This window comes from Mytilus galloprovincialis, chromosome 10, assembly GCF_965363235.1.
Source record: "Mytilus galloprovincialis chromosome 10, xbMytGall1.hap1.1, whole genome shotgun sequence".
NCBI lineage: Eukaryota > Metazoa > Mollusca > Bivalvia > Mytilida > Mytilidae > Mytilus > Mytilus galloprovincialis.
The window spans coordinates 5639703-5666259 of NC_134847.1; the positions used below are offsets into that span (position 1 = coordinate 5639703).

Here is a 26557-nt window from a genome sequence, read left to right on the forward strand (position 1 = left end):
CGTATAAGAATGATTTTATGTGCATCGAATAAGTAATCAAATGATTTACCGTAGTGTCACTTTCATTGTTGACATTCTTTTTCTTTAAATAACCAGTACACGTACAATGCATGCGTTGTCAATCTCTAGCTAGGGGTTAAATTGAAGTTCACATGACTACGGATTTAAAGAGGTCGACTCATTTACTTGCAAGTGAATAACTAATTATCAATGTTCCTTAGCGTAATTTGACAAAATTGAACCTTTTTGGCTGCAAAAAGCGAATTCTTATTTCACTATTTCACTTTCATTATTGATTGAACAGAAAAAATCTAACTTTAGATTTTTTATATATCTCGTAGCTAGTGCCCCTTTAAAGAATATATTTTCAAATTACAAACATTAGTAAATTTCACTATATTAAAAAAATAAATACATCCAATACATTGATTCATTAGTTTTATATAACTGATGGGACCAAATAATAACAAATTAAAATAAATATTTTATATGAAGAAAACACTAAGTAATAATTACAATGTTATCTTTAAACAAAATGTCCTTTCAAAAATCTTTCAATGCCAATTCACAATTCATCATTGATATTCCTTTAATTTCTTTGATATATAACCTCCTCTCTAGAATGTTCTTTAATGACAGCAATTATGCCTTTTTCACTGGCAATTTGTTTTGGTGAGATACCATTATTTGTACACTTATTAATGTCTGCCTTGTTGTCCAGTAATACCTTTACTATCTCTGTATGATCATTCTGACAAGCAATATACAAAGGAGATACTCCATTATTTGTACACTTATTAATGTTTGACTTGTTGTGCAGTAATACCTGTACTATCTCTATATAATTATTCTGACAAGCAATATACAAAGGAGATGCTCCATTATCCATACACCTATTAATGTCTGCTTTGTTGTCCAGTAATACCTGTACTATCTCTATATGATTATTCTGACAAGCAATATGCAAAGGAAATACTCCACCATCTCTACACTTATTAATGTCTGCCTTGTTGTGCAGTAATACCTTTACTAACTCTATATGATTATTCTGACAAGCAATATACAAAGGAGATACTCCATCATCTCTACACTTATTAATGTCTGCCTTGTTGTGCAGTAATACCTTTACTAACTCTATATGATTATTCTGACAGGCAATATGCAAAGGAAATACTCCATTATCAGCACACTTATTAATGTCTGCCTCGTTCTCCAGTAATACCTGTACTGTCTCTATGTGATTATTCTGACAAGCAATATTCAAAAGAGATGCTCCATTATCCATAAACTTGTTAATGTCTGTCTGTTTGTCCAGTAAAACCTTGACTATCTCTATATGATTTTGCTGACAAGCAAAGTATAAAGGATATGCTCCATTATCAGCACACTTATTAATGTCTGCCTCGTTCTCCAGTAATACATGTACTGTCTCTATATGATTTTGACAACAAGCAATATACAAAGGAGATACTCCAATATCCAGACACTTATTAATGTCTGCCTTGTTGTCCAGTAATACCTTTACTATCTCTATATGATTATTCTGACAAGCAATATACAAAGGAGATGCTCCATTATCATCACACTTATTAATGTCTGCCTTGTTGTGCAGTAATACCTTTACTATCTCTATATGATTATTCTGACAAGCAACATACAAAAGAGATGCTCCATTATTAATACACTTATTTATGTCTGCCTTGTTGTCCAGTAATATCTTTAGTATCTCTATATGATTACTCTGACAAGCAATATACAAAGGAGATGCTCCATTATCATCACACTTATTAATGTCTGCTTTGTTGTCCAGTAATACCTGTACTGTCTCTATACGATTATTCTGACAAGCAATATGCAAAGGAAATACTCCATCATCTCTACACTTATTAATGTCTGCCTTGTTGTGCAGTAATACCTTTACTATCTCTATATGATTATTCTGACAAGCAATATACAAAGGAGATACTCCATCATCTCTACACTTATTAATGTCTGCCTTGTTGTCCAGTAATACCTTTACTGTCTCTATATGATTATTCTGACAAGCAATATACAAAGGAGATGCTCCATTATCCTCACACTTATTAATGTCTGCTTTGTTGTCCAGTAATACCTTTACTATCTCTATATGATCATTGTAACAAGCTATATACAAAGGAGATGCTCCATTATCCATACACCTATTAATGTCTGCCTTGTTGTCCAGTAATATCTTTACTGTTTCTGTATGACCATTGACTGATGCTGCTAACAAAGGACTACCACATTTACAGTTACACAGGTTAACATCACCACCATGATCAATACACCAATAAATAAATGGAATATCCCCATATTGACAACAACATATCAGTGCAGTATTTTTGCTATTAATATCAAAATTCAGAGCTAATTGTCTCTGGAGTGACATTTCAACTTTTTTTAGATAACATAGGAATTTGTGTCTGAACTTTTGTATCTTCATGTTGGTATTTCTAAACACATAATCTACTCTACCAATTGACCAGTCATCAATCATTCTCTTTAGATACATCTCATGGTATATAGGTGGTACAATAGTAATAAACTGAAACATGTCATCATTTCTTTCTAGTAAAAATCTCTGCATGATAACAACAGGATGTGCATTTCCGATCAAACACTGGATCATTTTTTGTCCAAAATAGTATGCAAGAAAGTCAAATAATTTATCATGTTTTGTTTTAAATACACCTTGTACTTTCTTAATAAAAGTATGTTCAAGTGAATTTAGTTCATCAAGTAGGGCAAACCGTGATGTTCCTCTGTCCAGTCTGCATGCCTCACATGTTTTTTCAATAATCATTCTTGTTTCTACATTTATTTCTTCTGAAAACAATTCCTCCTCTAAGTTGTTGTTAAAAATAACACACAAAGCTATAGCACAGAATTTTGTATAATGTCCTTTTTCATAAAGCTTGTCAATTTCAGTTTTGTATACCGAAAATGGATACTTGAAGAAATCTGTTATATTGGCCTCAAGATTTTCATTATACAATTGACAGAGCAGTGGAAAGCAATCATATAAATCACAGTACTCAATAATTTCTGATGCTTTAGTATCCAGATATAATTCTGCTATTGACGTTTTCTCCATTTGTGTTAAGCACAAATCTTCTGACAGCAGGTTACAAACACATGTCCTAAAAATTGATAAAGATTCAAATGTGCGATCCTGGTACACTTGTAATCGACACGCGACAATAATTTTTGTAATTTTGTTTTCAATCATAATCTTTATTTGTTCCATAACTGATTCCCAATTGTTAAGGTCAGACTGGTTTATGGAATAAGTCCCACAAAAGTCATCAATTACAAACAGTGTTTTCTGATATGGATTATAAAACTGAATAATATCATTTGGATTAGTAACTGGTAGTATATCATACCCTTCTTCTTTCATTTTGAATGCCACATGACGTAGTGTAGATGTCTTTCCAACACCAGAACTAGATGTAATAGTGAGACAACTGTTTTCCATGACACCTTTCAACACACATTTTGCAGCTCTGGTTTCAACAAAGTTATCAGCATTCTTCAGCCATGCATCCAACAACTTCCTAATCAGCACTGAAACATCATGGAAAAAATTATTACCAAAGATAGTGCACACGCTGAAATGTCTCGTCTTCTACACTAATCATTGATATTATGTTGATAGTCCTTAGTATAAAGCTTTATTACAACTGTCACATACAATTAACATTAACCAAGATAACTAAACAAAGAACAATCAACCATGAAAATGAGGTCAAGGTCAGATGAACCATGCCAGGCAGACATGTACAGCTAACAATGCTTCTATACAATATATATAGTTGACCTATAACTTTTAGTTTGACATGTTTAAGAAAATCAACCAAAACACAAAAACTTAACGCTGTGCAATGAACCATGAAAATGAGGTCAAGGTTAAATAAAACTTTCGCGACTGACATAAAGATCATAAAATATTTCCATACATTTGACCTATGGCATATAGTATTAGACAAAAAGACCAAAACTCAAAAACTCAACTTTGACCACTGAACCATGAAAATGAGGTCAAGGTCACATGACATCTGCTCGCTAGACACGTACACCTTACAATCATTCCATACAACAAATATAGTAAACTTATTGCATATAGTATGAGAAAAAGACCAAAACACAAAAATTTAACTATAACCACTGAACCATGAAAATGAGGTCAAGGTCAGATGACACCTGCCAGTTGGACATGTACACCTTACTTCTTCCATACATCGAATATACTAGCCCTATTGCTTATAGTATCTGAGATATGGACTTGACCACGTAAACTTAACCTTGTTCACTGATCCATGAAATGAGGTCGAGGTCAAGTGAAAACTGTCTGACAGACATGAGGACCTTGCAAGGCAAGGTACGCACATATTAAATATAGTTATCCTATTACTTATAATAAGAGAGAATTCAACATCACAAAAAATCTGAACTTTTTTTTCAAGTGGTCACTGAACCATGAAAAGGAGGTCAAGGACATTTGACATGTGACTGACAGAAACTTCGTAACATGAGGCATCTATATACAAAGTATGAAGCAACCAGTTCTTCCACCCTCTAAACAATAAAGCTTTTAAGAAGTTAGCTAACGCCGCCTCCAGATCACTATCCCTATGTCGAGCTTTCTGCAACAAAAGTTGCAGGCTCGACAAAAACGATAAAGTAGTAATGCTCATCATATGTATTCATACAAATTTGTATTTACTAACTTGTCTCAGGTGATGGTAAATGCATATTAAGTGATGGGAGCAATATTATATCTGCTCTGAGCCACAATTAAAGATATTTTTGTTTGCCCAAACCCTACCAAAGGTTAAGACAGTGGGTAGGTAGGTAGGTAGGTAGGCATTTTCTTTTCTTTTTAAAAACAAAAGAAATTGAAATATCGGGTGTTTATTAGTCTTCATGCCTATCTGATTAAAAAAAAACGTCTTCAAATCAGGACAATAAAAGAATTTGAGTAGGCAGCTTTTTTTCTGGGTAGGTAGGATTTGGGCAAACAAACCTATTCTTTTTTATGGCCTTGCTTAATTTGATCAAGACTGAATTGTAAATTGAAAGTCTTAAAGATAACAGTCATACCATCTTACTACCGGTATCGCATATACTTAACATTAATATCAATGAAAATCAAAGAACCTTTGAGAGCACATACTCCACGCCTCCACATTGTCACTGGGCAAAATCTCATCAGATTCCTAATTTTATAAACTCATACTCTTAAAAAGTCAAATAATAGAAATTCCTTGTGAATATGCACATCTACATATTATGTCCTCATTCATTTACAATGTTTACTAAAAGTTTCATGGAATTCCGCTGTGCTGTATTTATTCATATAAAAATAAAATTTAGTATACGACTCTTAAAAGGTATAAAAAATGCACAGCTTGTCATGATTTGCGAAATCTGTGCTAAAAACATAGGCATTGATGGTGTTTGAGTAATTCCATCTGTAAAGCTCAACATAAGATCGACAGTTGGTGGTGGACAGTTATAAATCCGTTCTGCAGGATGAATGACTTTTCATGAAAACCAATTTCACAAATCAAAATTTTCCTCTAGATTTCTCCTACAATATACATCCAGTTTAGTTCTTTTAGTTTAACGGGACACCGTCCTGATTTTTAATTTTGCAAACCATTCAGTCTCTTGCTTGCAAATGGTGCATGAAAATAGGCTGGGAATGGCAGAAGACAAGTCTCTTTAAGATGGGTTTGTGCCCTGAAAAAAGTTTTATAACATTAGCTTTTTTGAAACTTGTGAAAGACTTGTGCAATACACATACATGACACGCCCTGATTCACGTTCACCCTAGTACCTGTTCGCCTTGAAACCTGTTCGCCCAGGGTCCGTTCGCCCTACTTTTTTTTTAATTGTTGTCCAGTTGCATATAATGACTTTTTTTAATGTTAATTATTTGAACAGAATATGTTAAAGTTTGTTGACAAATATACCGAATATTTGTATTACAGCAACCAATATATAATTTTCGCTTTGATTTGCATAGTATACTGGAATACAATGTATTAATTTAGTAATTAGTTAGTATAGAAAGTCCCTAGTTTATCAGAACAAAATGTTTGTTTTTATTATTAATCCATCAGAAAAGTATCACAACAATCAGTGAGAATTATTATGTCATTGAACAATTAACAATCCTAAAAAAGCCATAAACTTTTAAATAATTCCATACGTTTTCCAGAATTTCAAAAATAGATACGGTACCATATAAATATAAATATCTAAATAAGTTTATCCAACTTCAATGACCTGAATATTATTTTAGTAGGGCGAACGGACTCTACAGGCGAACGGACCTTAGGTGACATGAATGATGCTACAACAAATAGAAGTTTTTAGCCAGTCAAGGTCGTTTAAAAAAAACTTCCATTTGTTGTAGCATCATTCATGTCAATGTTTTGTTCCTGTTTACATTGTCATTGATATTTTTCAAGAAAGCCTGAGGCATATGAATGATGCTCTCTTCTATGTTATAGTTATATAGGGGTATCGGGTCCATTCGCTCTAATAACATTTTCGCCCCTAAGGTCCGTTCGCCTGTCTGAGGGCACAGGCATATAGCTCATGAATTCCTGTCATTACATCTTAAATTAACATTATTAAATTAATGCTAAAAGAATTATCAGTATGATATACCTCTTGTAGGAAAACCTTATTATTGTAGCATTCACCAAAAATTATGACGTCTTGAATTAACCCCCCCTTTTTTTTATTATTTTAAAACGATAATTGCGGTTGCAAACAGACTTTAATTGCATGGCGATTATATAAATAATAGTATATATATTTTTTAAAGAAAAAAAAGTTTTACCATGGGGAGCGTAGCTATAATCCGACACCCCGAAATTCCGACAGTCCAGTAGTCCGACAGTCCGATAGTCCGACAGTCCGTTAATCCGACAATCCGATGGTCCGACACGAAGCCGTACTAAATTAAATCCCTTCTTGAGGGAGGGCAATAGGGGGTCCGTTAACATGTTAATAACAACTCGATTTTGGCAAAAACAGAACAAAAAATGCAGAAATGCTGATAACAGTTAACCAAGTGGGTTTAAACAGTTAACAGCTTAAATTGATCTCAGATAACAGTTAACAACACCTTGAAAAGGGCCATAACAGGTTAACACAAAAAGGTATTGCTCCCCCCTTCTTGTTTGAACAATTAATATAAGATTCCTTATATCATCATGTCGATGTTGATAACGAGAATGTCTGGTTACATACATTTTGTACATACGCAAACGCATGCGTGTAACCAGGAGCACATATATTGTTAAATATACTGTTCCTAGATGTAACGTATAATCTGGTTGAATTTGATATGTCACAAGTATTAGATGTATGCTTTTATATCTGAGGGGTTTCGCCCCGAAGATCTGAAACGACTACTTCGGATAGAATAACATAAAAGTATCAATATTTTATTTCATCTTTTCTTTTGTTTTCTAAAAAAGAGCAATTAGTTTTGATAAAATAGGAATAGTGTCATTATCTCAAATTTCAGTCAAGATGCAAAACCACTTTCAGAACGGTTTCATAGTTAATGATTTGGAATGAAATCTTAACTTAAATTGCGTCTATTTATAATACCTTACCATTGCTCTAGCTTGTATGGCAATATAAACCGCTGTACTATCTAGTATTTTTTTGGTTTACTGATTGCCAAAACCTGAACTCTTTGCTGATAAAGGATAACATTTATATGTAAATTATTATAAGAAAGCATCCCTAGTCATAGAATCATCACGACATGACACCAATTATGTGAAAAAGATTGGAATGAAGATGGGCAATGACATGAAGACAGTACTTATTCACACACAGCAGACAAAGCAGATAGCGGTTGAGACCTATGACTGCAGTGCTGAAGTTTTTAAAATGACAGCACGAAATAAGAAAGGCACTTTATTAAGAAACAATGATTTTTTTTATAGCTATACAAATACACTAACCAAAACATGATTTAGATTTATTCAACACAAAACCGTTGCCAGAATGCCTCTTCATTTTGAAACAATAAAAAAAATATATAGTCATTGCAAGTCTCTAACCAAACCATCAACACAAAAAAATGTTTTTAGAATGTCAATTTATTATGAAATAATGAATAAAAATCGAGTTTTGGTTAGTATATTAATTGGGCAGTAAGAGTATTGCTATAAATATGTTTATCATTGTTTTCCTAATAAACAAAAGCAAACGTATAGGGTGCAAACAGGACTTTTAGTAAGAACGTGTAGGGTGTGAAAGTGAAAGAGGGCGAATTTGAATGAGAGCGATCATTTTTTAAGGTGAACGGACTCGGATTCCGTTCATTTCCGATTCGTATGGGATTATTGCGGTCCTGTACAAGACGTCATACTGACTGATTTGTTAATTTTCTGTGTGAAAAAATATACCAATTTATGAACGTTCCATGTCTATATAGGCATACTTTTCAGAGACAAGTGACCGTGCGTCGGACTATCGGGCTGTCGGATTATAGGACTGTCGGACTATCGGGCTGTCGGATTAAAGGACTGTCGGACTATCGGACTGTCGGATTATGGGACTGTCGGATTATAGGTCTAACCCCGATTTCATCATGACAATCTACGTATGAACCATGGCGTTGATCCAACTTTTACTTCTTATTAAGTCATTTGGAAATGCATGTCCTCCATAAATGACACTCAGGTACACAACAACAAGGACTAGGCATCGTTAATTGTGTGGTTGTTTTGGGTTACAATACACCATTAGATTTTATGGGCGCAGCCACTTTATGGATATAAAGTACTAAATGATGGCCCCGTTGCCGGCAATGCTATTTTTAGCAATTATCTCCTTAAAAGGCGTTTTCATTAAACTAATTATGGAAAATCTGTTGTTGTCTAATTGAAGCTCGATATCTATTTGTGATTTTACCGCACTCAAATATATATGGTCCCATGGCTTTTCTTGGTGAATGTTGGGGATTTTCACGATACCTGACGATTTCGCAGAAAATTTTCCCTAATTTTGAGCAACATAAAAAAATTATTTTCGGCATTTCATACTATACATTTAAGGACAAATTTGTGCTTGCATGAAACTTCATTCATAATGCTTTCCAGAAGAAAAATATATAAAAGATATAACAACCAATCACAGAGAGCCATATATTTTCATCTCTATGTCATGTTCCCTTCATAAAATGGCTGCGCCCATGTAATTTTATTTGGTACATTGTAACCTTTACAAGCGATAGCCTTTCAAAGTGCTAAATTCGACTCTTAGCTGATGAAAATGGAAAGAGCTCTCGCTTTGTAGATTAATTCATTTACTAGAATATCCACATGCATTAATCAACAAATTTTACCACACACGTGAGGTCACACGTTATGAACTTGTAGTATCGTTTAACGTTGTTATTTACTCCAGAAGATTCGTCTATTTATAGATAAAAGTTACCTGTGTAAAATCTAATTGCTAAAATAGAGACGACAAATCCGATACTCTACGGGATTGAAGGACATTTACTTGGTTTGAATTGTCCTAACCAATCAATAAATTTTAATTATTCACGTCTCGTGATATCTTCCAATCAGGTAGCAGGAAAAATTCACGCCCTTAGTGTCCATCGTTCAATTCTTAATCTCGACTCGAGTCGAGAATGAGCATATGGTATTCAGAATTAAGAGTATGGCTAATCCTGATTGGTCGATATGTACGGTTTAAAATTAAATATATTTATTAAAAAAAGTATTATTGGTGTTAAAATAACTTGGATATGCCTAAAATAATGTTATTTTTAAATAATAATATCCCAGCAGGCACAAAACGTTGTGTCAACGTTGATCCAAAGTCAGTCTTCAACGTTGTTACAACGTTGAAACTTGGGTTAGTTTTGAAAGTTGTAATGACGTTGAAATTCTGACGTTGAATCAACGTTGTAGTTTCAACGTTGTATTGACGTTGATAACATGTTGAAATCGGGTCCAGTGACGTTGAAATCAGGTCGGGTTTAGGTTGATATCAGGTCGAGTTAGGTTGAAATCAGGTCGGGTCTAGGTTGAAATCAGGTCGAGTTAGGTTGTAGTTGGGTCATTTGTATGTTCAACTTGGTTGAAGTGATGGTTTTGGGGTGTACATTAATCCTTATTGGCACGTGTTCAAATACAAAAACAAGATACCTGAATTATGAAATGAAAAAGCCACTTTCAAGTTTTATTTCAAGTTGGTGTCTATCAACAGTTCCTTTCTCAACAAGGGACTCCAAAAGAGAATAGTAGACAATAACAATCAGAAACAAAGAGAAGAGACAGTTACAATATCAAAATTTTATTTGAAACCAAATATATCAATATTAACAAAGCTTACTTTTCTAGCACATCAATTTCTCAAAGCAAAGGAAAAAAGAAAAACTTACTACAGCACACTGGTTTGATTCTGGTTGATCAAGTTTTCCAACTTATACAAAATTATGTAAATGCAGCAAATTTGACACAGTGACACAAAATGCCTCCTTTGTTTTATGTGAATACATAGCAGGACCATTAAAAAAATGTTTTCATTTTAAGTTTTTGTAATCCGATATTTCATGTATTTACTTCTATTTTATTGTCTTTTTTTCATTTTTATTGATACTTGTTGATCTGAAATTTGACTTTTTGAGGGTATACCGTATGTTTTTTAAAATTTATCTTGAAGGCATTTGGAACAAACCATACCATCACCAAGCTGTTTACTCATTCAATCATTATCTATACACCCGATACAATTGAGTAAACCGGAGAAAAAAAGATGCACCAAATAACGTATTTCTAAATTTCACTGCCTTTTTTTACTGGCACTAAATTAACTGTAGAAATTAAAAAAAGAGGTTTTTAAAATGAAAAATTTATTTTGTTTTAATGATTTATTCTTTTGGCCTAGAAACTCCTTCTGCTCTCTGTGGGGCACACTTCAAATGTCCTGATCACTGCTCGGATATTTTGGATTCTGGTGTCTCTTTGTGGCAGGCTAGAACAGCATCTGAAAGCATGGAAAAGAAATAACATAAATTTGAATTACATAAATAAAGTTGTGTACTTTTGTTTTACAAGCCAGAATGTTCATTTGAAACAATTGTACCAGCTTGCATAAATAACAAGACAAAGCATGAATCCTTTAAACCAGATCTGTTTTGCAATAACCAAAATGTTCATATACAGATAAAACTATCAAAGATGAGAGATATTTAACGAAAAAATCTTAAAGACCAAAACAGTGTTTAAGAGCAGACCATTTCTATGTGTGTCAGACACACCATATCGAGTTGTATTGGAACGAATGGCTAGTTTTCGATGACACCCCCTCCCCCTTTTTCTGATATTACTGACTCTGTGCATGGCTAGATATGTTTTATGTTAGTTTGCTAATTAGAGGATATATGCAATCATGTTTTGACATGAAACTGAATTAGATTCAGTAAGATAAGACCTTCTCATAATTTCTGTGAAGGTAAACATGCAGATAATCTGATAAATAATTTGAATGTGTTTGTTTATATCATGATTCTTCGTTAATTTAACTGTAAAATAGACTTACGCTAATATCAAGAGGTTTATACAGAAAAGTCTTCTATCTTCTTTATATTCCTTAGACGCAGTTGTTCTCTATTTGTTCATCAGCCTGGTGCGATAATTTCTCGAGGATGATTTTCAAATTTTTCTAAACGGATGTTAAAAAGAGGTGCGCGTGCTTGCGTGCGCATCCAAATGTAAATATTCGGAACTCCAGTTGAAAAACCGCGAAAATTTAAAAACTTCTCAATTATTATGATTACATTGTACATCGATGATATTTTAAGTTTATATATTAAATATCAATCGGTAAAAATAATTAAATAAATATATCGAATAATTTCACCTATTTATTTAATTTAATGAAAGCAATTAAAAAAATCGATTTGATTTAAAAAAAAAAAAAAAATATATAAACTAAGAATATATCATATTTATACAGATATACATATAATTTAAATAGCATAAACAGGTTTTGAGATCTCCCAAAATATAGATAATTAATAAACCAAAATTAGATCTTCTTAACAATTGGTTAGAATTTATTTTTTTAAAGACACTTGAAAAATAATCACAAAACAAAATTAATTTGAAAAAGCCGATTTGTTATTGGTGATGTCTTCTGACCACTTGTTCTTGTCCAAAACTCCTTTCCATGCATAAACAATGCAATTCGGTCTACCCCTTTTTTGTGGAAAAAAAATGATTGATTATATAGGGATCATGGAAGCATGACAGGAGGAAACCCCCTCACGCTTATGGCAGTCAGTGGACCCCCTTATAAGTATTATAAATTCTAGATTAGACACTTATTATCCAATCGTTTATAACACTGCAGCACTGCTCCTTGTTCGATCTGCTCATCCAATATATATCTGTACCCTTCAATTTTGACAATAAGATTTTTCTGTCGTGATTGACTGACGTTAACCCAACGTTGAATTAACGTTGTTGTTTAAACGTTGATTTTAACGACGTAAATTCAACGTTGAAACAACGTTGTGAAGTCAACGTTGAATACCCTGACGTTAGATCAACGTTGAATTTAGGTCGATCAACGTCACGACCATATTTCAACCAAATTTCAACGTTGTGACAACGTTGAGTGCCCACTGGGATGTTAAAACTGTTTTTTGAGGTATATTGGGGTATGTTGGGGTATATTGGGGTAAAAAGTCACGCCGTGCTCAACCCATTTTAACCAATTATTGAAAAGAAACTCTGATTTGAGAAGGAGAAAAGTATGTCAGCTTTCTACTTTGATAATAGTCCAAATAATTATGACGTCTGGCAAGGCTATTTTAATTTTTTTCTGGGAGGAAGGCGTCCCAGAAAAAAATTAAAATAGCCTTGCCAGACGTCATAATTATTTGGACTACTTTGATAAGTGCTCATCCTCCAGTAGCATCACATTCTGTTGTTGGTGTTAGACTGTTAAAATTCCAAAGCCTAGCCGCAATATCACCATCAATGATGTAGAGAAGATTCAGAAGTGTTATGGCCTCACACTTCCTATTGGAACACGTAAGTTAAGGTTCATGTGGACCCTATAGCTAAAATGGCCGTATTTTCACCTCAAAATTTACTCTGAGTACAGGCAAACCTGTGCATCTGGGAAAGTTTTCAGGCATAGCATGCCCTAGATAAATAGAATTTAATTGCATTGTATGATTTAGAAAATTCATAACTTAACTGGATTTTGCCGTACACTTTTTTTCGTCCCTGCAGAAGATGATAAAATCAACAAACAGTTGAGGTTACCACTCAGGTACACAGTTTAAATAAACCAATTATTGTCAGGTATCTATTGTCCATCTATTGTCCATGTCAAGCAATACAGCTCACTCCAATTATTACCTGTGGGGAAGTTCTCAAACCTGTTTCCCAACTTAGTTTATTTTGGCACCTTCTGGTCAGGAATGAAAAAAAGTGCACGGCAAAATCCTGGTAAGTTTTTATTTTTCTAAAACATAAAACATATTTGAAATTTATTTATCTAGGGCATGCTATGCCTGAAATTTTTTACAGATGCACAGGTTTGTCTGTACTCAGAGTAAATTTTGAGGTGAAAATACGGCCATTTTAGCCATAGGGTCCACATGAACCTTAAAAACTAAATTATATGTAACTGTTTATTTTTTTTTTCTTTCCAATTGCCTGGTAGTTTACATTAGTTTAATATTTTTTCAAATAACACTCTAGAAATACAAAAGAGTCCCTTTTTAGCTACCATTTGAATTTTTATGGGGGGGGGGGGGGTTGTCCTGTACTTCTTTTAGTTGTAATCTGAGATTATCTCTTTCTTGCCTTTTTATTTTTCATTTTCATTCTATCTAGATATTGGGACCTGTTTTGTTCTTTTATTGATTTTATTCTGACTTTTTGTTTACATTATTTGTCATCCTGCCATTTTGTGGACAAAGTTGCTCATCCAGCCTTTTTTCCCTCAAAACTTCTGATGCTCCTGTCCTGTCCTGCCTTTTTTTTTATCCTTAACCCTTTAAAAATCAAATGGAAGCTTCCTAATAAGGGGAGGATCCTACATTTGAGGTACTGATTTATGTTTATATAAAACTATAGTATATCAGTGGGGTGCAATTTACATGTCAATAGGTCATACACATGAACATGTTGATCTTTTCTGTTACATGTAAGATGTCTGTAAAAACTATGTTTTGATCTTTTCAATCTCAATATAAACCTAACCATTGCTGTAAAGTTTCTATTAACCATATTCATGTACATGTTATGTATATATATGTAAGTTTTCAGGAATGATTGGACCCAAATGGGAAAAAAATCCAAAATATTTAAACAACCCATATGCCCTTTTAAAAAAAAATCTTAAGAAGCACATTTCCAAATGATCAATACAGCCTATGTCAAGTCAATGCTTCTTTTTTTCAGCTGCATGCACTAGCTGCCTTATTAAAATTTCCAAGCAGTCCACAGAGATAGAAGCTGAAAGTCTGGATCAAGAAAAGTGTGAAGATGACCAGGTAAGGCAAACAAAATATTGTTTTAACAATCAGCGTACATGTACATATATCTGTACATTTATCTAAATTTTTAAATTTACATGTACAGCAAGCTCTATAAACATAAATATGGATAAAAATAATCCAATGCATACCAATCATAACTGCTAATTATATAAGTTAATTACACTTTATACAAATTCCATATAGGGTCAATGAACTCTTACCTTATTTACTGGAACAAAAAATAATCCAAAAAAAAACTTCGTAAACCTGTCTGACACCAGTATCAACTTTATGAACAATTTTGTATACAACAGACACATTGCACCATAATCTGCTAAGATATAGGTCTTTAGCATATATGTTTATGCTTGATTGACTGTATGTTTGTTCAATATAAATTCTACATAGAGATGTTGAATGATGGGCAATGAGACAGCTACCCACCAAAGAACACAGATATGAACAAATGCAGGTTACTGTATGGGTTTGAAATGAAAACAATTTCTTTTGGTATGGAAAGGCTATAAAAAGAGAAAGGGCCCCTGGATAATAAAATGTAAAGCAGTCTAAAATAGAAAATAAATGTCAGGATGTACCAAAAAAACATTGAATGACCAATACAATTCTTATCAATAGTATAAAAAATATACTGATTTTATATTTGTATTCAACAGATTCAGCAATGCACAAAATTGAAAACAGATGATGAAACCTGTCTCATGGAGACTGACGAGCTGGATGTGTTAACAGAAAAAGAAGATATTTGCGATAATCTTGTAAGCACAACTAGTGTCATTTTCGATATAAATGATGGTTTTTTTTGTTTGTTTTTTTTTTTTTGGGGGGGGGGGTCCTAAAATATTAGACAATAATAACAAGGTAAAGGATATTTTAGTCATCATTTGCATTATTTCAACACAAGAACAACATATTTATAATTTTTTGGGCACAATTCATACAAAAACAAGAAGATGTGGTGTAATTGAGAACGAGTCAAATCTCCACCAGAGACGAAAGACATTGACGTTAAAAGCTAATGGTCATTCTAATGTCTTCAACAATAAGCAAAACCCATAATCACATAGTCAGCTACAAAAGGCCCCCAAAAGACAAATGTAAAACAATGCAATGAGGAAAACTAGCATTTTCCCCCCTCTATAAATCTGTCCCTTTTTGCAATGATTTTGAATTATAAAATTTGAATTAAAATTACCTTTGCAATTGATAAAAGTGTGAAATAAAAGCACATATAAAATGTTCATTTTGCTAAGAAATACATTTGATTTTAACTAAAGTATATATTTGCATTTGTTTTTCTGCATTACTTTTTTTGTTGATGTTCGATGTTTGATGTTTAAATGTAAAGATTTTATAAACAGGTTTATGTATTATATACTAGTACATGTGTCTGTGTCTTACGTACCAAAAAATATATATATATTTGTCGAACTTAAAACAAGGTTCAGGATTTTAAAAAATTTAAACAAAATACATCGACGTTACGCTCGATGTTGGTGTCACTTTTGGTAACGTCGTCTGTTAACGTCAAAATCATATTATATAGGCGTTTTGTAATATTGACGTCCAGTATATTCGTTAAACACTTGGTTTTCTGTTAATGAAAGGAGATATGGGTGTATGCTAGGTGACCTCTAGATAAAGGAAATATAAGATAAATGCGTATGGTGTTTTGTGAAAAGGACGGAAATTGTGGGATTTACGCTACATTCAAATCCACGCGTATGCATTCATGCCAGTTTGTTTTAAAATAATATTTACCGGTTGAAAAAAGCAAGATTTTTTCTTATTATGAAAATCGTGCTTAAGAGGAGAAACGCTTTTTGATCTTTTTGTTTTAACTTTAAATGATGACAGTATTTATTGTCAAGTTTGATTTTTTGGGGAATGGGGTGGTTATAAAAGGCTCGCCTCCGGGTGCAGGAATTTCTCGCTGCATTGGTGGCCTTCGGCTACTGTCTGCTCTTTAATTTGGTCGGGTTGTTGTCTCTTTGAAATATTCCCCGTTTCCATTCTCAATTTTATATTTTATGTTTTACTTTGTTCTGTATTTGTTTTGCTGTTATTTTTTCTCTCTCTCATTTACCTGTTTTTTTGTCGTTGATGGTATCTTATTTAATTGTTCTCATTTGGCGCATTCTTTATTTCTCAACGAAATGATTTTCTGTTCCTTAAAATACAATTTAAGTAAAGATGTTCTTAAGTGTCATGTGATTTTCTCCGAAGTAAAGTTTTCAATTGTGCATTTTCCTAAAATATCACAAACAAAGTACTCATTGTTCAATACAAGATTTATCTAACGCGAGAAAAAAGATAAACTACACGTCATACATTTCTAAATGACTTCTTTTCATATCAATTGGAGAAATAAAATAAAATAAAAAAAAATTCTTCAATGTAATAGATATTAATTTATTGCTTTGGACAATATTGAATTAATATTGAGAAAGTTCTATGTAGTGCTCTCATCCTGTGCCGTGACACATTACGAAGCCGTGACACAATATAAATGTCAAATGTAAATCAATGAAGCAGTTAACATAAATTTACACATTCAAAAATATTTGTATTCCCTTCTTCGGTTAAAACGAGCGTATATCTTTTCAAAATATTGTCTTGGCATACATACAACACGGAAGCGCTTGGGACAATTGCTTTTTGATTTTTCAAAAGACTGTCCTGTAAACTGTGATGTTTTTTCTTTATGAAATAATGTCCATTAATTACAGATGTTCCTTCAGGGAAAGTTGGGACTTCTTTTACTTTAGGGGTCCCTATACTTTAGAGGTAGGGTTCATTCATGGTAATTGTGAGGTTAGAGGATGTTTTAGGTTAGGGTTAGGTTTTATGGTTAGGGCGAGTGTTACGGTTAGGTATGGGTAAAGGTAAGATTTGGAGTTTAAACAATTTTCCTCATCATCACATAAAACTGCAAAAATTTGACCGGTCTACTTTGACTTCCAACAAAATGCTAACTAGACTCAGTAAACAAACAATAGTCACGCTCAAGGCACCCGTCGCAATAACACGATACGGCCCGAACTAGGACCGTTTAAAGATTTTTTGTTTCTACTCGATGCATGGTCCGTATACCCTTTATTGGTTTAAACGATTTTCTATCTCTAGGAATTTCTTCTACATATTTAGAAATTCTTCGTTTACAAGCATATGACCATGGTGTTGTTAATCGTGACTGTGTGAATGGAAACAGTTATACAGTCGAACATATATCTGAAATTGTCTACGTATAATGGCAATATTTACTTGATTTTTCAAAAGTCCACCTGCGGCATACTGTGGACTCTTTCTATGACAACTTTTAAAATAATTCACAATTATTTGTTTATATCCAAATTCGGCTACAGATTCTACTAGGGTACCAATACAATGACCTATAGTTGCATTTGTCTTCGTCATTAGAACTTAAGTCTTACTAGTGGATAAATGTCTCATTGGCAACCACACCACATCTCCTTATTTATATATTTTGACAATATACAGATTATTTCTAGTAGTATTTTTGTTCTACTATAACTGAGTATATGGCGTTAAAGAGCTTGCGTTGGGTTTTTTGTTGTATTTAAGTCACATTGTTTAGTATGGTGATACACTTATCTACTATATCGACTTCAATATCTTACACGTCGACCTAACATCTGACAAGTCAGTATAATTATCTAACAAGTCAACACATGTTGAGGTGAATATTTGACATGCCAACCTAAATATCCAACATGTTGATTTAATGTCCAAAACTTTCTTCGTCAATATCTATGTAAGGCAACATAAAGTATCGATGATTTTTATTTGTTACATATATACTTTTAAAATATTAATCATATTAAAAACGGAAAAATTTCCACCTATGTTTGGAAATATTAGTATCCAATTAGCTGTACATATAACATATCTCCGTATTTTATTGTTTACATATCGATATGTGTCCGTGTGTCCGTATTCGTATAATGTATGTAATAACACAATAATGCATACACAACGTTCAACTTTCTTATTCAATACTTTAATTGATACGAATAACCATTATGTATGATATGCTAGTTGTATTTAAGGCGATAATAATATTCTCCACTGAAGATATTAGTTTTGTATATACATGTATGATTTTGTTGTTGTTGGGTTTTTGTTTCATTAGCTTTAACAAAAAATGACATGAAAGAAAAAAATCTTTAAAAGAAAAAACATTTGAAAGAAAAAGTTTATTCCGAATTTAAGTTTTAGATGTTTTTATAACAAAATAAATACGTTTCAAAAACGCTATAATGCAAAAAACGGTTACATGTAATGGTGAACGTCAAAAACGTAAAAAAAGCGACGTTGTGACATTTTGGTAGACCACCATGTGACCACTGTAATTTGATAATTTGTACATTAATCTTTATCCTATTTATATTGAAATGTTCCTTCGGTTTGAGAATTTTCGATTATCGCTTAAATTTTCTTCTTAATTATACAGTTTTCACTTATTTCTAAAGATTTTTAACAACTTGTTTTTAGTATTTTAGAAAAAAAAATGAAGATGCCATTTTTGTGACATTTTGGTAGACACCCTTCCAACGCATTAGTAATCGAAATAAATTGACAAAATTATAAATAAATGCATACTACCGTTTCGTTTCTATTAGGAATTTATCATATTGGATTCATTTCTCCGTTTTAAAATGCACGATCCTTTTTTTTCTCTTCGTTTTCTTTAAAAACCATTGAAATTACTAACGTTAAACGTTAGTTAAAAGTTTTGTGACGGGAGCCCTGTGGGGACTCATATACAAAATATGATTTTATGTAATGCTAAAAAAGAGACTGCGATATGAATAAATGCCGTTCAGATGTTCTAGATTACCGGACATGTAGTATTTTCTGACTAGATAACATGCTTTACATATTTTTACTCGGTATTGATAATTTCAAGTATAGTATGGTTTTTTTAAACGTTGTTGTGACAGTGTTTTTCGGGGCTTTGATTTTGATTATGATGTCGAAGTTCTCATTGAATTCGTTCTTTTAAATTGGGATTCAATGTTTTTAAAGCATTTTCCAAGTTTGTTTTACATAATGATATTTGATATAAAGACTTTGATGACAAATAATCTCGCTATTGATCGATTCTCACCTGTTATGTCGCAAAGGGCTTATATTTTTCCTTCAGTGTCTACAAGCTGAATTGGCTTTTTCCAAGGTCTACTCGATTTGAAAAGTGCCGATTGCGTAATACAAATATCACATCACAAAGCCCTAACGTTCCTCTTCCAAATGGTATACAATTTTTATATTTTATTTACTTGTGGGTATCCGAAATAAGATGGAATCCTCAAAAACAATATAAGTATGTTACCCGTCTACACGCAAAAACATATGATTTGTCTCGTTTGTTTTTGGAAAGCTTATTGACAAAAGTTAATAAAAACTAATAAGCCACCGTAAAAATAATGTTTTAAGTGCTCCGAAGATTTTAACACAAAAAAACATTTGATATTCCCGGTATTTTTCTTATTTTAAGCCGATTATTGATCAGAGGTACATGAAATCAGAAAACGTCACCAACATCGAGCGTAACGTCATCATTATTTTTCAGATTGAAATTTCAGCATCCGAATATACAGTTACATCAGAAGAGTGACTAACAGGCAGTCAAAATTATTTATCTCAGTCACAAGTAAGTAAAATCTCCAAAATAAGTATTCTATCACTTTACATGGATTAAAGTTTATATCATTAACACTTAAACATGATCAATGTGACAACTCAAAAACAGAAATTAAAGCCGCATTCAAAAGACATGAATCCTGAAGTATATATTTTAGGCACAATTACCAGAAATTAATAGGAAACAGAATTAAAAGAAGAACATTCAAAATATATGAGCATTACATTGTTCAGTTGTTTGTGTTAATGTAAGATTGATTATCAACATATACATAATTCTTTACCGCTGCCTGTGTAATGTCTAGTGGCAAGTATTTGATGCATATTTAGAGTGAAAACAAAAACTTTAGTACAGTTATCAGGTTATATTAATCTTTTACTCAGAAAATTATTGTGTACGTGTACTAACACTCTGCTGTGATACTTTACTATATATAGAATAACCATACATTGTCTCGAAATATCAATGTTATTTGTACAAGACTAAGAAACAGGTAGAAAGCGAGGCTGTGCCGAGCATTTCTAGCTGTTTTGAGCCGAGTACAAATAACTTTTATATTTAGAGACAATGTATGGTTATTCTTTATATACTGCAACTCTTATAACTGTTCTAAATGAAGTATTTAGGGTAAAAAAAACATCATTTCTTAATTTTGAGCGGAAGACGTCAAATTTCCGCAAACCTGTATGTTTTATTGACGTCATTAATAAAACTCTACAGAAACGCATTGTCAACGTCATAAAAAAGGTGATATACGGTCAGTGACTGTATATCACATATGAATATACGGTCAATGCAATTTGACTGCTCAAATAGCACAGTTGCAGTATATATAATAATATTAAACATGTATGAGGATAATGCAGGACTAGCTCCCTGCAGAGGTGCTTTAATTTTTTTTTCAACATTTCTGATTTTTTTGAAAGCTCTTGAAATCATATTATAAAAAAGAAGATGTGGTATGACTGCCAATGAGATAACTGTCCACAAGAGACCAAAATGACACAGACATTAACAACTTGTTTTCAGGTTCTTTGATATAAATTTGGGGTTTCAAACATCACTTAACAGGAGACATTACGTCATGTGGCAAATATTTCATGCATTTTTAGGACAACAACAAATAAACAACAAATATTATTGTAAAGTTCTTTAATGAGAAAAGGAAGACTTCTTTCTGGTACTTTAGAATTATAACGTTTTTATTACAAGTGTTTGGGATTGAGCCTAAATTTGTACAGTTAGTAGGACTTTAAATTTGTTTTATGAATGTATTTCAATCGTTCATTATCAGTTTACAAAATGTATTTGTCTGTTTAAACCATTCTGATTTCATTTTTGTTTTGAAAGGGAAGTAACTACTTACAAAATACTAAACCTATATAGTTGCTAACCCTATGCTGTAACTAACCATGTATTTTTGAGGACACTCTATATCAAATATATATAGTCACCATGTGTAATTCATTAACCAATCATATCCCCATAAATCTATAGGAGGTAAGATAAAATATATTATCATATACTTAGACTAAATAACATCTGATTTTTACTGTATGATAATAACATTAAATTAACGTAAACTCCATATCTTTCGAATTGGTGCTTAGTGGGCTGATATGAAGAGATTATCACATGCTTCGATTGTTATCACATGCCTTTCTGTAAAGTTAATACATGGTATTCCGGTGATGCTCGGCAAATTCCGGAAAATACACCTCAATGCTACGTTTTCAATGAAAAACATTACACTTTTTGAAGTAGTGTATAAAACAATCATATTTGGATACTGGAAAGTATATTGTTTGAAGAATAAAATTAATAATAATAAAAAAATGTATTTAATAAACGCATGTTTTGAAAGTTTCAAACATAATTTAGAAAGTTTCTTTTAAAAAAGTTGACTTTTCCAAACAGTGTTCATTATGTATATTGTTGAATTATTTATTTTGTCGATTTGTCCATATTTTTATATTTTTCTTCTCTGTTGAGGCTTATGATAGAAAAATTTCATATCGAATTGTACTAAATCTAGGGTCCAACGTCAGTGAACTTTTCAATCTATGAACTTCTATTTTGGAACCACGTAAAAGGATCATTTTAATGAATCTGTTATTTTTTTCCATTGTTGAAGCATATGATAAAAAGATCATAACATGTAAATTTTCATATCTCATTCATTATCAGCCCTCGGTCAATATGAGTCCTAGAGCCATGTGGCTCTTGTGCTGATATAAAACCTAGGGCTGATAATACATGCGATATGAAAAATGCCATGTAAGGCAGCAACCATTTGATTTTCTGGGGGGGGGGGGGCTATTTTTTTTTAGTTTGTTTCCAGTTTTTGGATAAAAAAAATAATTTATTTTTGATTCTGAGAAAAAAAAAATTGTTTGTTTCACCCTCAGCTGCCACTATATGTAATGCTAAAATTGAAAGAAAAAAATTGTTTTCGACTTGTAGGCGAAAAACAATATTTGTCCTAAAAAAAAACCCATAGCCCCCCCAAAAAAATCAAATGGTGGCTGCCTAATAATCTGATATTATTGCCACTACAATTATCTGAAATAGATTTGTATATTTCTCATTGAGTTTCCATTGACAAAAGCTTCTGTATGAAAATAAGGAAATGTTGTAAAGTTGTGAATAAGACAACTATTTACCAAGTTGTGTCCATCCATTACAGAAATTTCATTTAGATTAAATAATCCCTTGATTTTTGTCTTGCCTAGAGATAGTCAAAAAGCGACTCATATGTATGCTGTTTCAAGCATTGGTGGCATAGTTTGTGATGAGATCCAGTTTAAATGTATTTGCAAACCATTAGTATTAGGCCAATGAAAGTGGAACAAGTGTTGTTCATATGTTATTTTATATACCTTCACATTAATTTATAATATTTTCAGATTCATATTTCAAAGGGAAGAGAAGTAGCAGATCACTGTATGTTGTATGCCCTCAGTGACGAAAAAGATGATGCATTTACAGAACAATGTTCTCACAATCACTAGATGGTCTGTGAAAGCTGTGAACAGTTGAAGGAGACCATTGCTGCATTTCAAAAGATCTTTGTTACTTCCTCAGTAGATGGAAAAGAAGATGAGATGAATGACCTCAATTTCAGGGTAACTTATTATATTATTCACATAACCACTTTTAAATGTAAAACAGTTTGATTACATTTACATATGATCGTTCAAGGAAATTCATTACCCTTATCTATTATTGTTACTTGCTGTTAATTCAGCTTGCTATGAGATGTAATCAAGCTTATTAGTTTCTTTGAATATTTCCTCCAAATATATATGAATATATTTTTCCCAAATACAATACTATCTTTTTCAATATGTTAATTCATGACCAATCTTCCTATTTGACTGGCTATCATTCTGCATAAAATTTCCTTTACACAATACATGTACTGGACTAGATGGAAAGAGCAGCTGTTTAATATTTAATTATTTTTGTATTAACTTATGAATTAAATAAAAAGAACTAACTAGTTTAGGATATGTTTTATCAGAGAATATTCTATTTTGAAGTGTGAATGAATCTTCACTAGGCTAATTGAGTTTGCAACAGGAAAGTCTATGATTTATGTTTACACTGCTTCAATTATTCCCCTAAGAAAAGACCAATGAAAAAATATACATTTTAGAAAACTCAGACATCAAAGATCAGAACAAGATATTACCTAACAGGTCATACCTGAAATTAGAATAAAACTTAATAGAAATATGTTTTATGAATTGATCTTCATTTTTAGGTACAACAAGCAACAAAGAGTATTTTCAGTCTGAAAAAGCACATTTATATATAATAAGATGCAAAAACCAAGACTTAGCAAAAACTCATCTGTTTGAAACCATGCCTACTGATGAAGTTTTACTGGTATGTGACTGGGCTATGAAGTTTTTGCCCCGAAAGTTTCCTGAAGATCAATGTGATTGGTTCGGAAAGAGAGGAATAAATACCATGGCACATATCTATAGCCTTTTGTAGGAAAGATGATGGAAGCATTGGTAGCCTTGAGTTTGTTCATTTGTTTGCAACCCAAATATCCCAGGTTAGAACTTTTTATATGAATAAGCTATAATTTTTATGTACAAATAATTATTTTTTACTGTAAAGATAACATATTGCAAAATATATGGTAGGGCAAGTAGGAACTTTGTTGCAAAATTCAGCTATAACAAAGAAAGAATAGAGGGTAAATGTACATGAGACAACATCTCAACATATAACAGAGTTTAAATTATAATAAATATGAATGGCACACAATAAAGCAAGCTGAAGATGGTGTAATAGGCCTAGCAGACAACTTGTAAAATATTTTTAAAATGTGTAAGAGGAACCATACCATGACAATGAGTAAGAATATCACTTAAAAAAAATAAAGCAAAGACATTGGCTAATGAATTTAATGGTGCCATTGGTGAGATTAAATGTGGTCAGTACACTGATGTAGTTGTGAGATATGTATTTTCCATATTCATAATGCATTTTTATACACTAAGAATAAAAGACAAACAAGTGAACATGTATATCATTAATTAATGTTGAATTAAAGATTGGCTTGTTAATTTTTTTTTATCTTGGGGTTAACCTTTGGTATAATTAATCAAATAGTGTATGTACATGTATGACTACCCTAAACAAAATTGTGTTCGAATGCCCACTCATATACTTGATATGATACTGTCTTCTGAAAACAATTTAGTATCTGTGCTCTAATTTCAGTTGTAGTTGATCAATACTTAGGAAATGGATATTTTATAAAGCAGTTTAAAGGTTGTGATTTATTTTGTTTATATTCTTTTAACAGGACAGCCAAGTAACAGCCAGTATTATCCAAGATGTTATGGATAAAATTAGAGAAATTAACACCACTGACATCAAATTTCATGTATGGTCTGACAATGCTGGTTGCTACAAGTCAACAGAGATGCTTTCATTCTTATTCCATTCAGGTCTTACCCTGTAATATGACTTCTGTGAATCCCAGAATGGGAAGGGACCATGTGACCGCACTGCTGCAACCATCAAATCTTCTATTAGAAGATATGTAAACCAGGGTAATGATGTACTTACAGCACAATCAATGAAAAAGGTACAGATAATTTTAAAAACCAATCAGTTTCATGTCTTAAAAATCTCAAGGTTACAGCTGTAAATGTACTTTGAAATTCAGAAATTATTGCAATGTTTTTATTAATGATCATTAATGGGAATTATTTGACTGGTTGATTATAGTAATAATAAGAACTCGCATTCTGATATTTTAAACATACGTCTGTATGCACCTTTTGCAGAAATGGCAGTAATTTATCCCACAATTTCATTCATTCTTCAAAAATTATAATAACAAATGCACACAATAATTTCTTAGTTTACAGTATTCTAACAATGTCAGTGCCAAGCAAAACAATTAACAAGGTTTATTATAAAAGATCCAGAAGAGCATGAGTGCAGCTTTAAAAAGATTTAAAGCATGTGGAAACCAGTGAGCAACAACAATAACTTATTTGGTTATAAAAACAGTTATGGAACAGCTGAAGTTACTTTTTTACTCTATATAAATATAAAAACAAGAATCAGTATAATTGCACATGATACTAATTTCCACCGGAGACTAAATGACATAGAATTTATCAATTATAAGTCACTGCAAGGCCTTAAACAATGAACAAAACAGATACTTCATTGTAAGCTCTTTTTTGTTATGATTTTATATCTATTATGTTATGAGGTTATTATAATTTAAATAAAGCTTTACAACCAAAAAAGCCAACAGTTCTAATCTACACTAGTTATTTTTCTTCTTATAAGCATTTACAATAATTTCAGTTTATTTGCAGGCAATAGACAAGTCAACAAAAAATGTTAAGTACATAGTTCGTGTTATAGAAGGAACTGAGTGTAGGAAAACCAAGTACACTGCTATACCTGCAATATCAAGTTATAGTAACTTCACATTTAGCGCACATGGCATTACTGCATGGAAGGCATACCAAGTTGGCACAGGTAAAAAGATAAATTTTATTTTCATAATTCCCTGCAACATGAATATCAAAATAGAAGATGTGGTATGATAGCCAATGAGACAACTATCCAAGAAGAGACCAAATGACACATAAATTAACAGCTATAGGTCACTATATGGCCTTCAATGATGAGCAAAGCCCATTGGAGTCTTTGCAGTACTCTTAGAATGCTTGTTAATTTATTATTTTCTTATCCTTTCTTTTTATAATTTCCTAATCATGATTAAGATCTCAAAACACTGATTTTCTATTGTT

The 26557-nt window shown here is 32.2% G+C and overlaps 2 protein-coding genes, 1 long non-coding RNA gene and 1 pseudogene across 3 annotated transcripts; 2 read left to right on the plus strand and 2 right to left on the minus strand.

The window, feature by feature from the left end:
• Positions 1–589: 589 nt before the first annotated feature.
• On the minus strand, positions 590–2410 carry LOC143048837 (uncharacterized). Its single transcript, XM_076222707.1, has one exon. The coding sequence runs from the start codon at positions 2408–2410 to the stop codon at positions 590–592; it is 1821 nt and encodes a 606-aa protein (XP_076078822.1).
• An 8500-nt stretch (positions 2411–10910) lies between these two features.
• LOC143049700 (uncharacterized) lies at positions 10911–11955 on the minus strand. The gene is made up of 2 exons (XR_012970289.1): positions 11617–11955; positions 10911–11061 (listed from the first exon to the last, which is right to left on the minus strand). It is a non-coding gene; the product is annotated as an uncharacterized LOC143049700 (long non-coding RNA).
• A 394-nt stretch (positions 11956–12349) lies between these two features.
• Positions 12350–20265, plus strand: LOC143048838 (uncharacterized). Its single transcript, XM_076222708.1, has 5 exons — positions 12350–12355; positions 13022–13115; positions 14499–14590; positions 15250–15351; positions 20187–20265. The coding sequence occupies exons 1-5, from the start codon at positions 12350–12352 to the stop codon at positions 20229–20231; spliced, it is 339 nt and encodes a 112-aa protein (XP_076078823.1). The 3' UTR covers positions 20232–20265.
• Positions 20266–24125: 3860 nt separating this feature from the next.
• LOC143048839 (uncharacterized) lies at positions 24126–26350 on the plus strand (annotated as a pseudogene).
• The last annotated feature ends 207 nt before the right edge of the window (positions 26351–26557 follow it).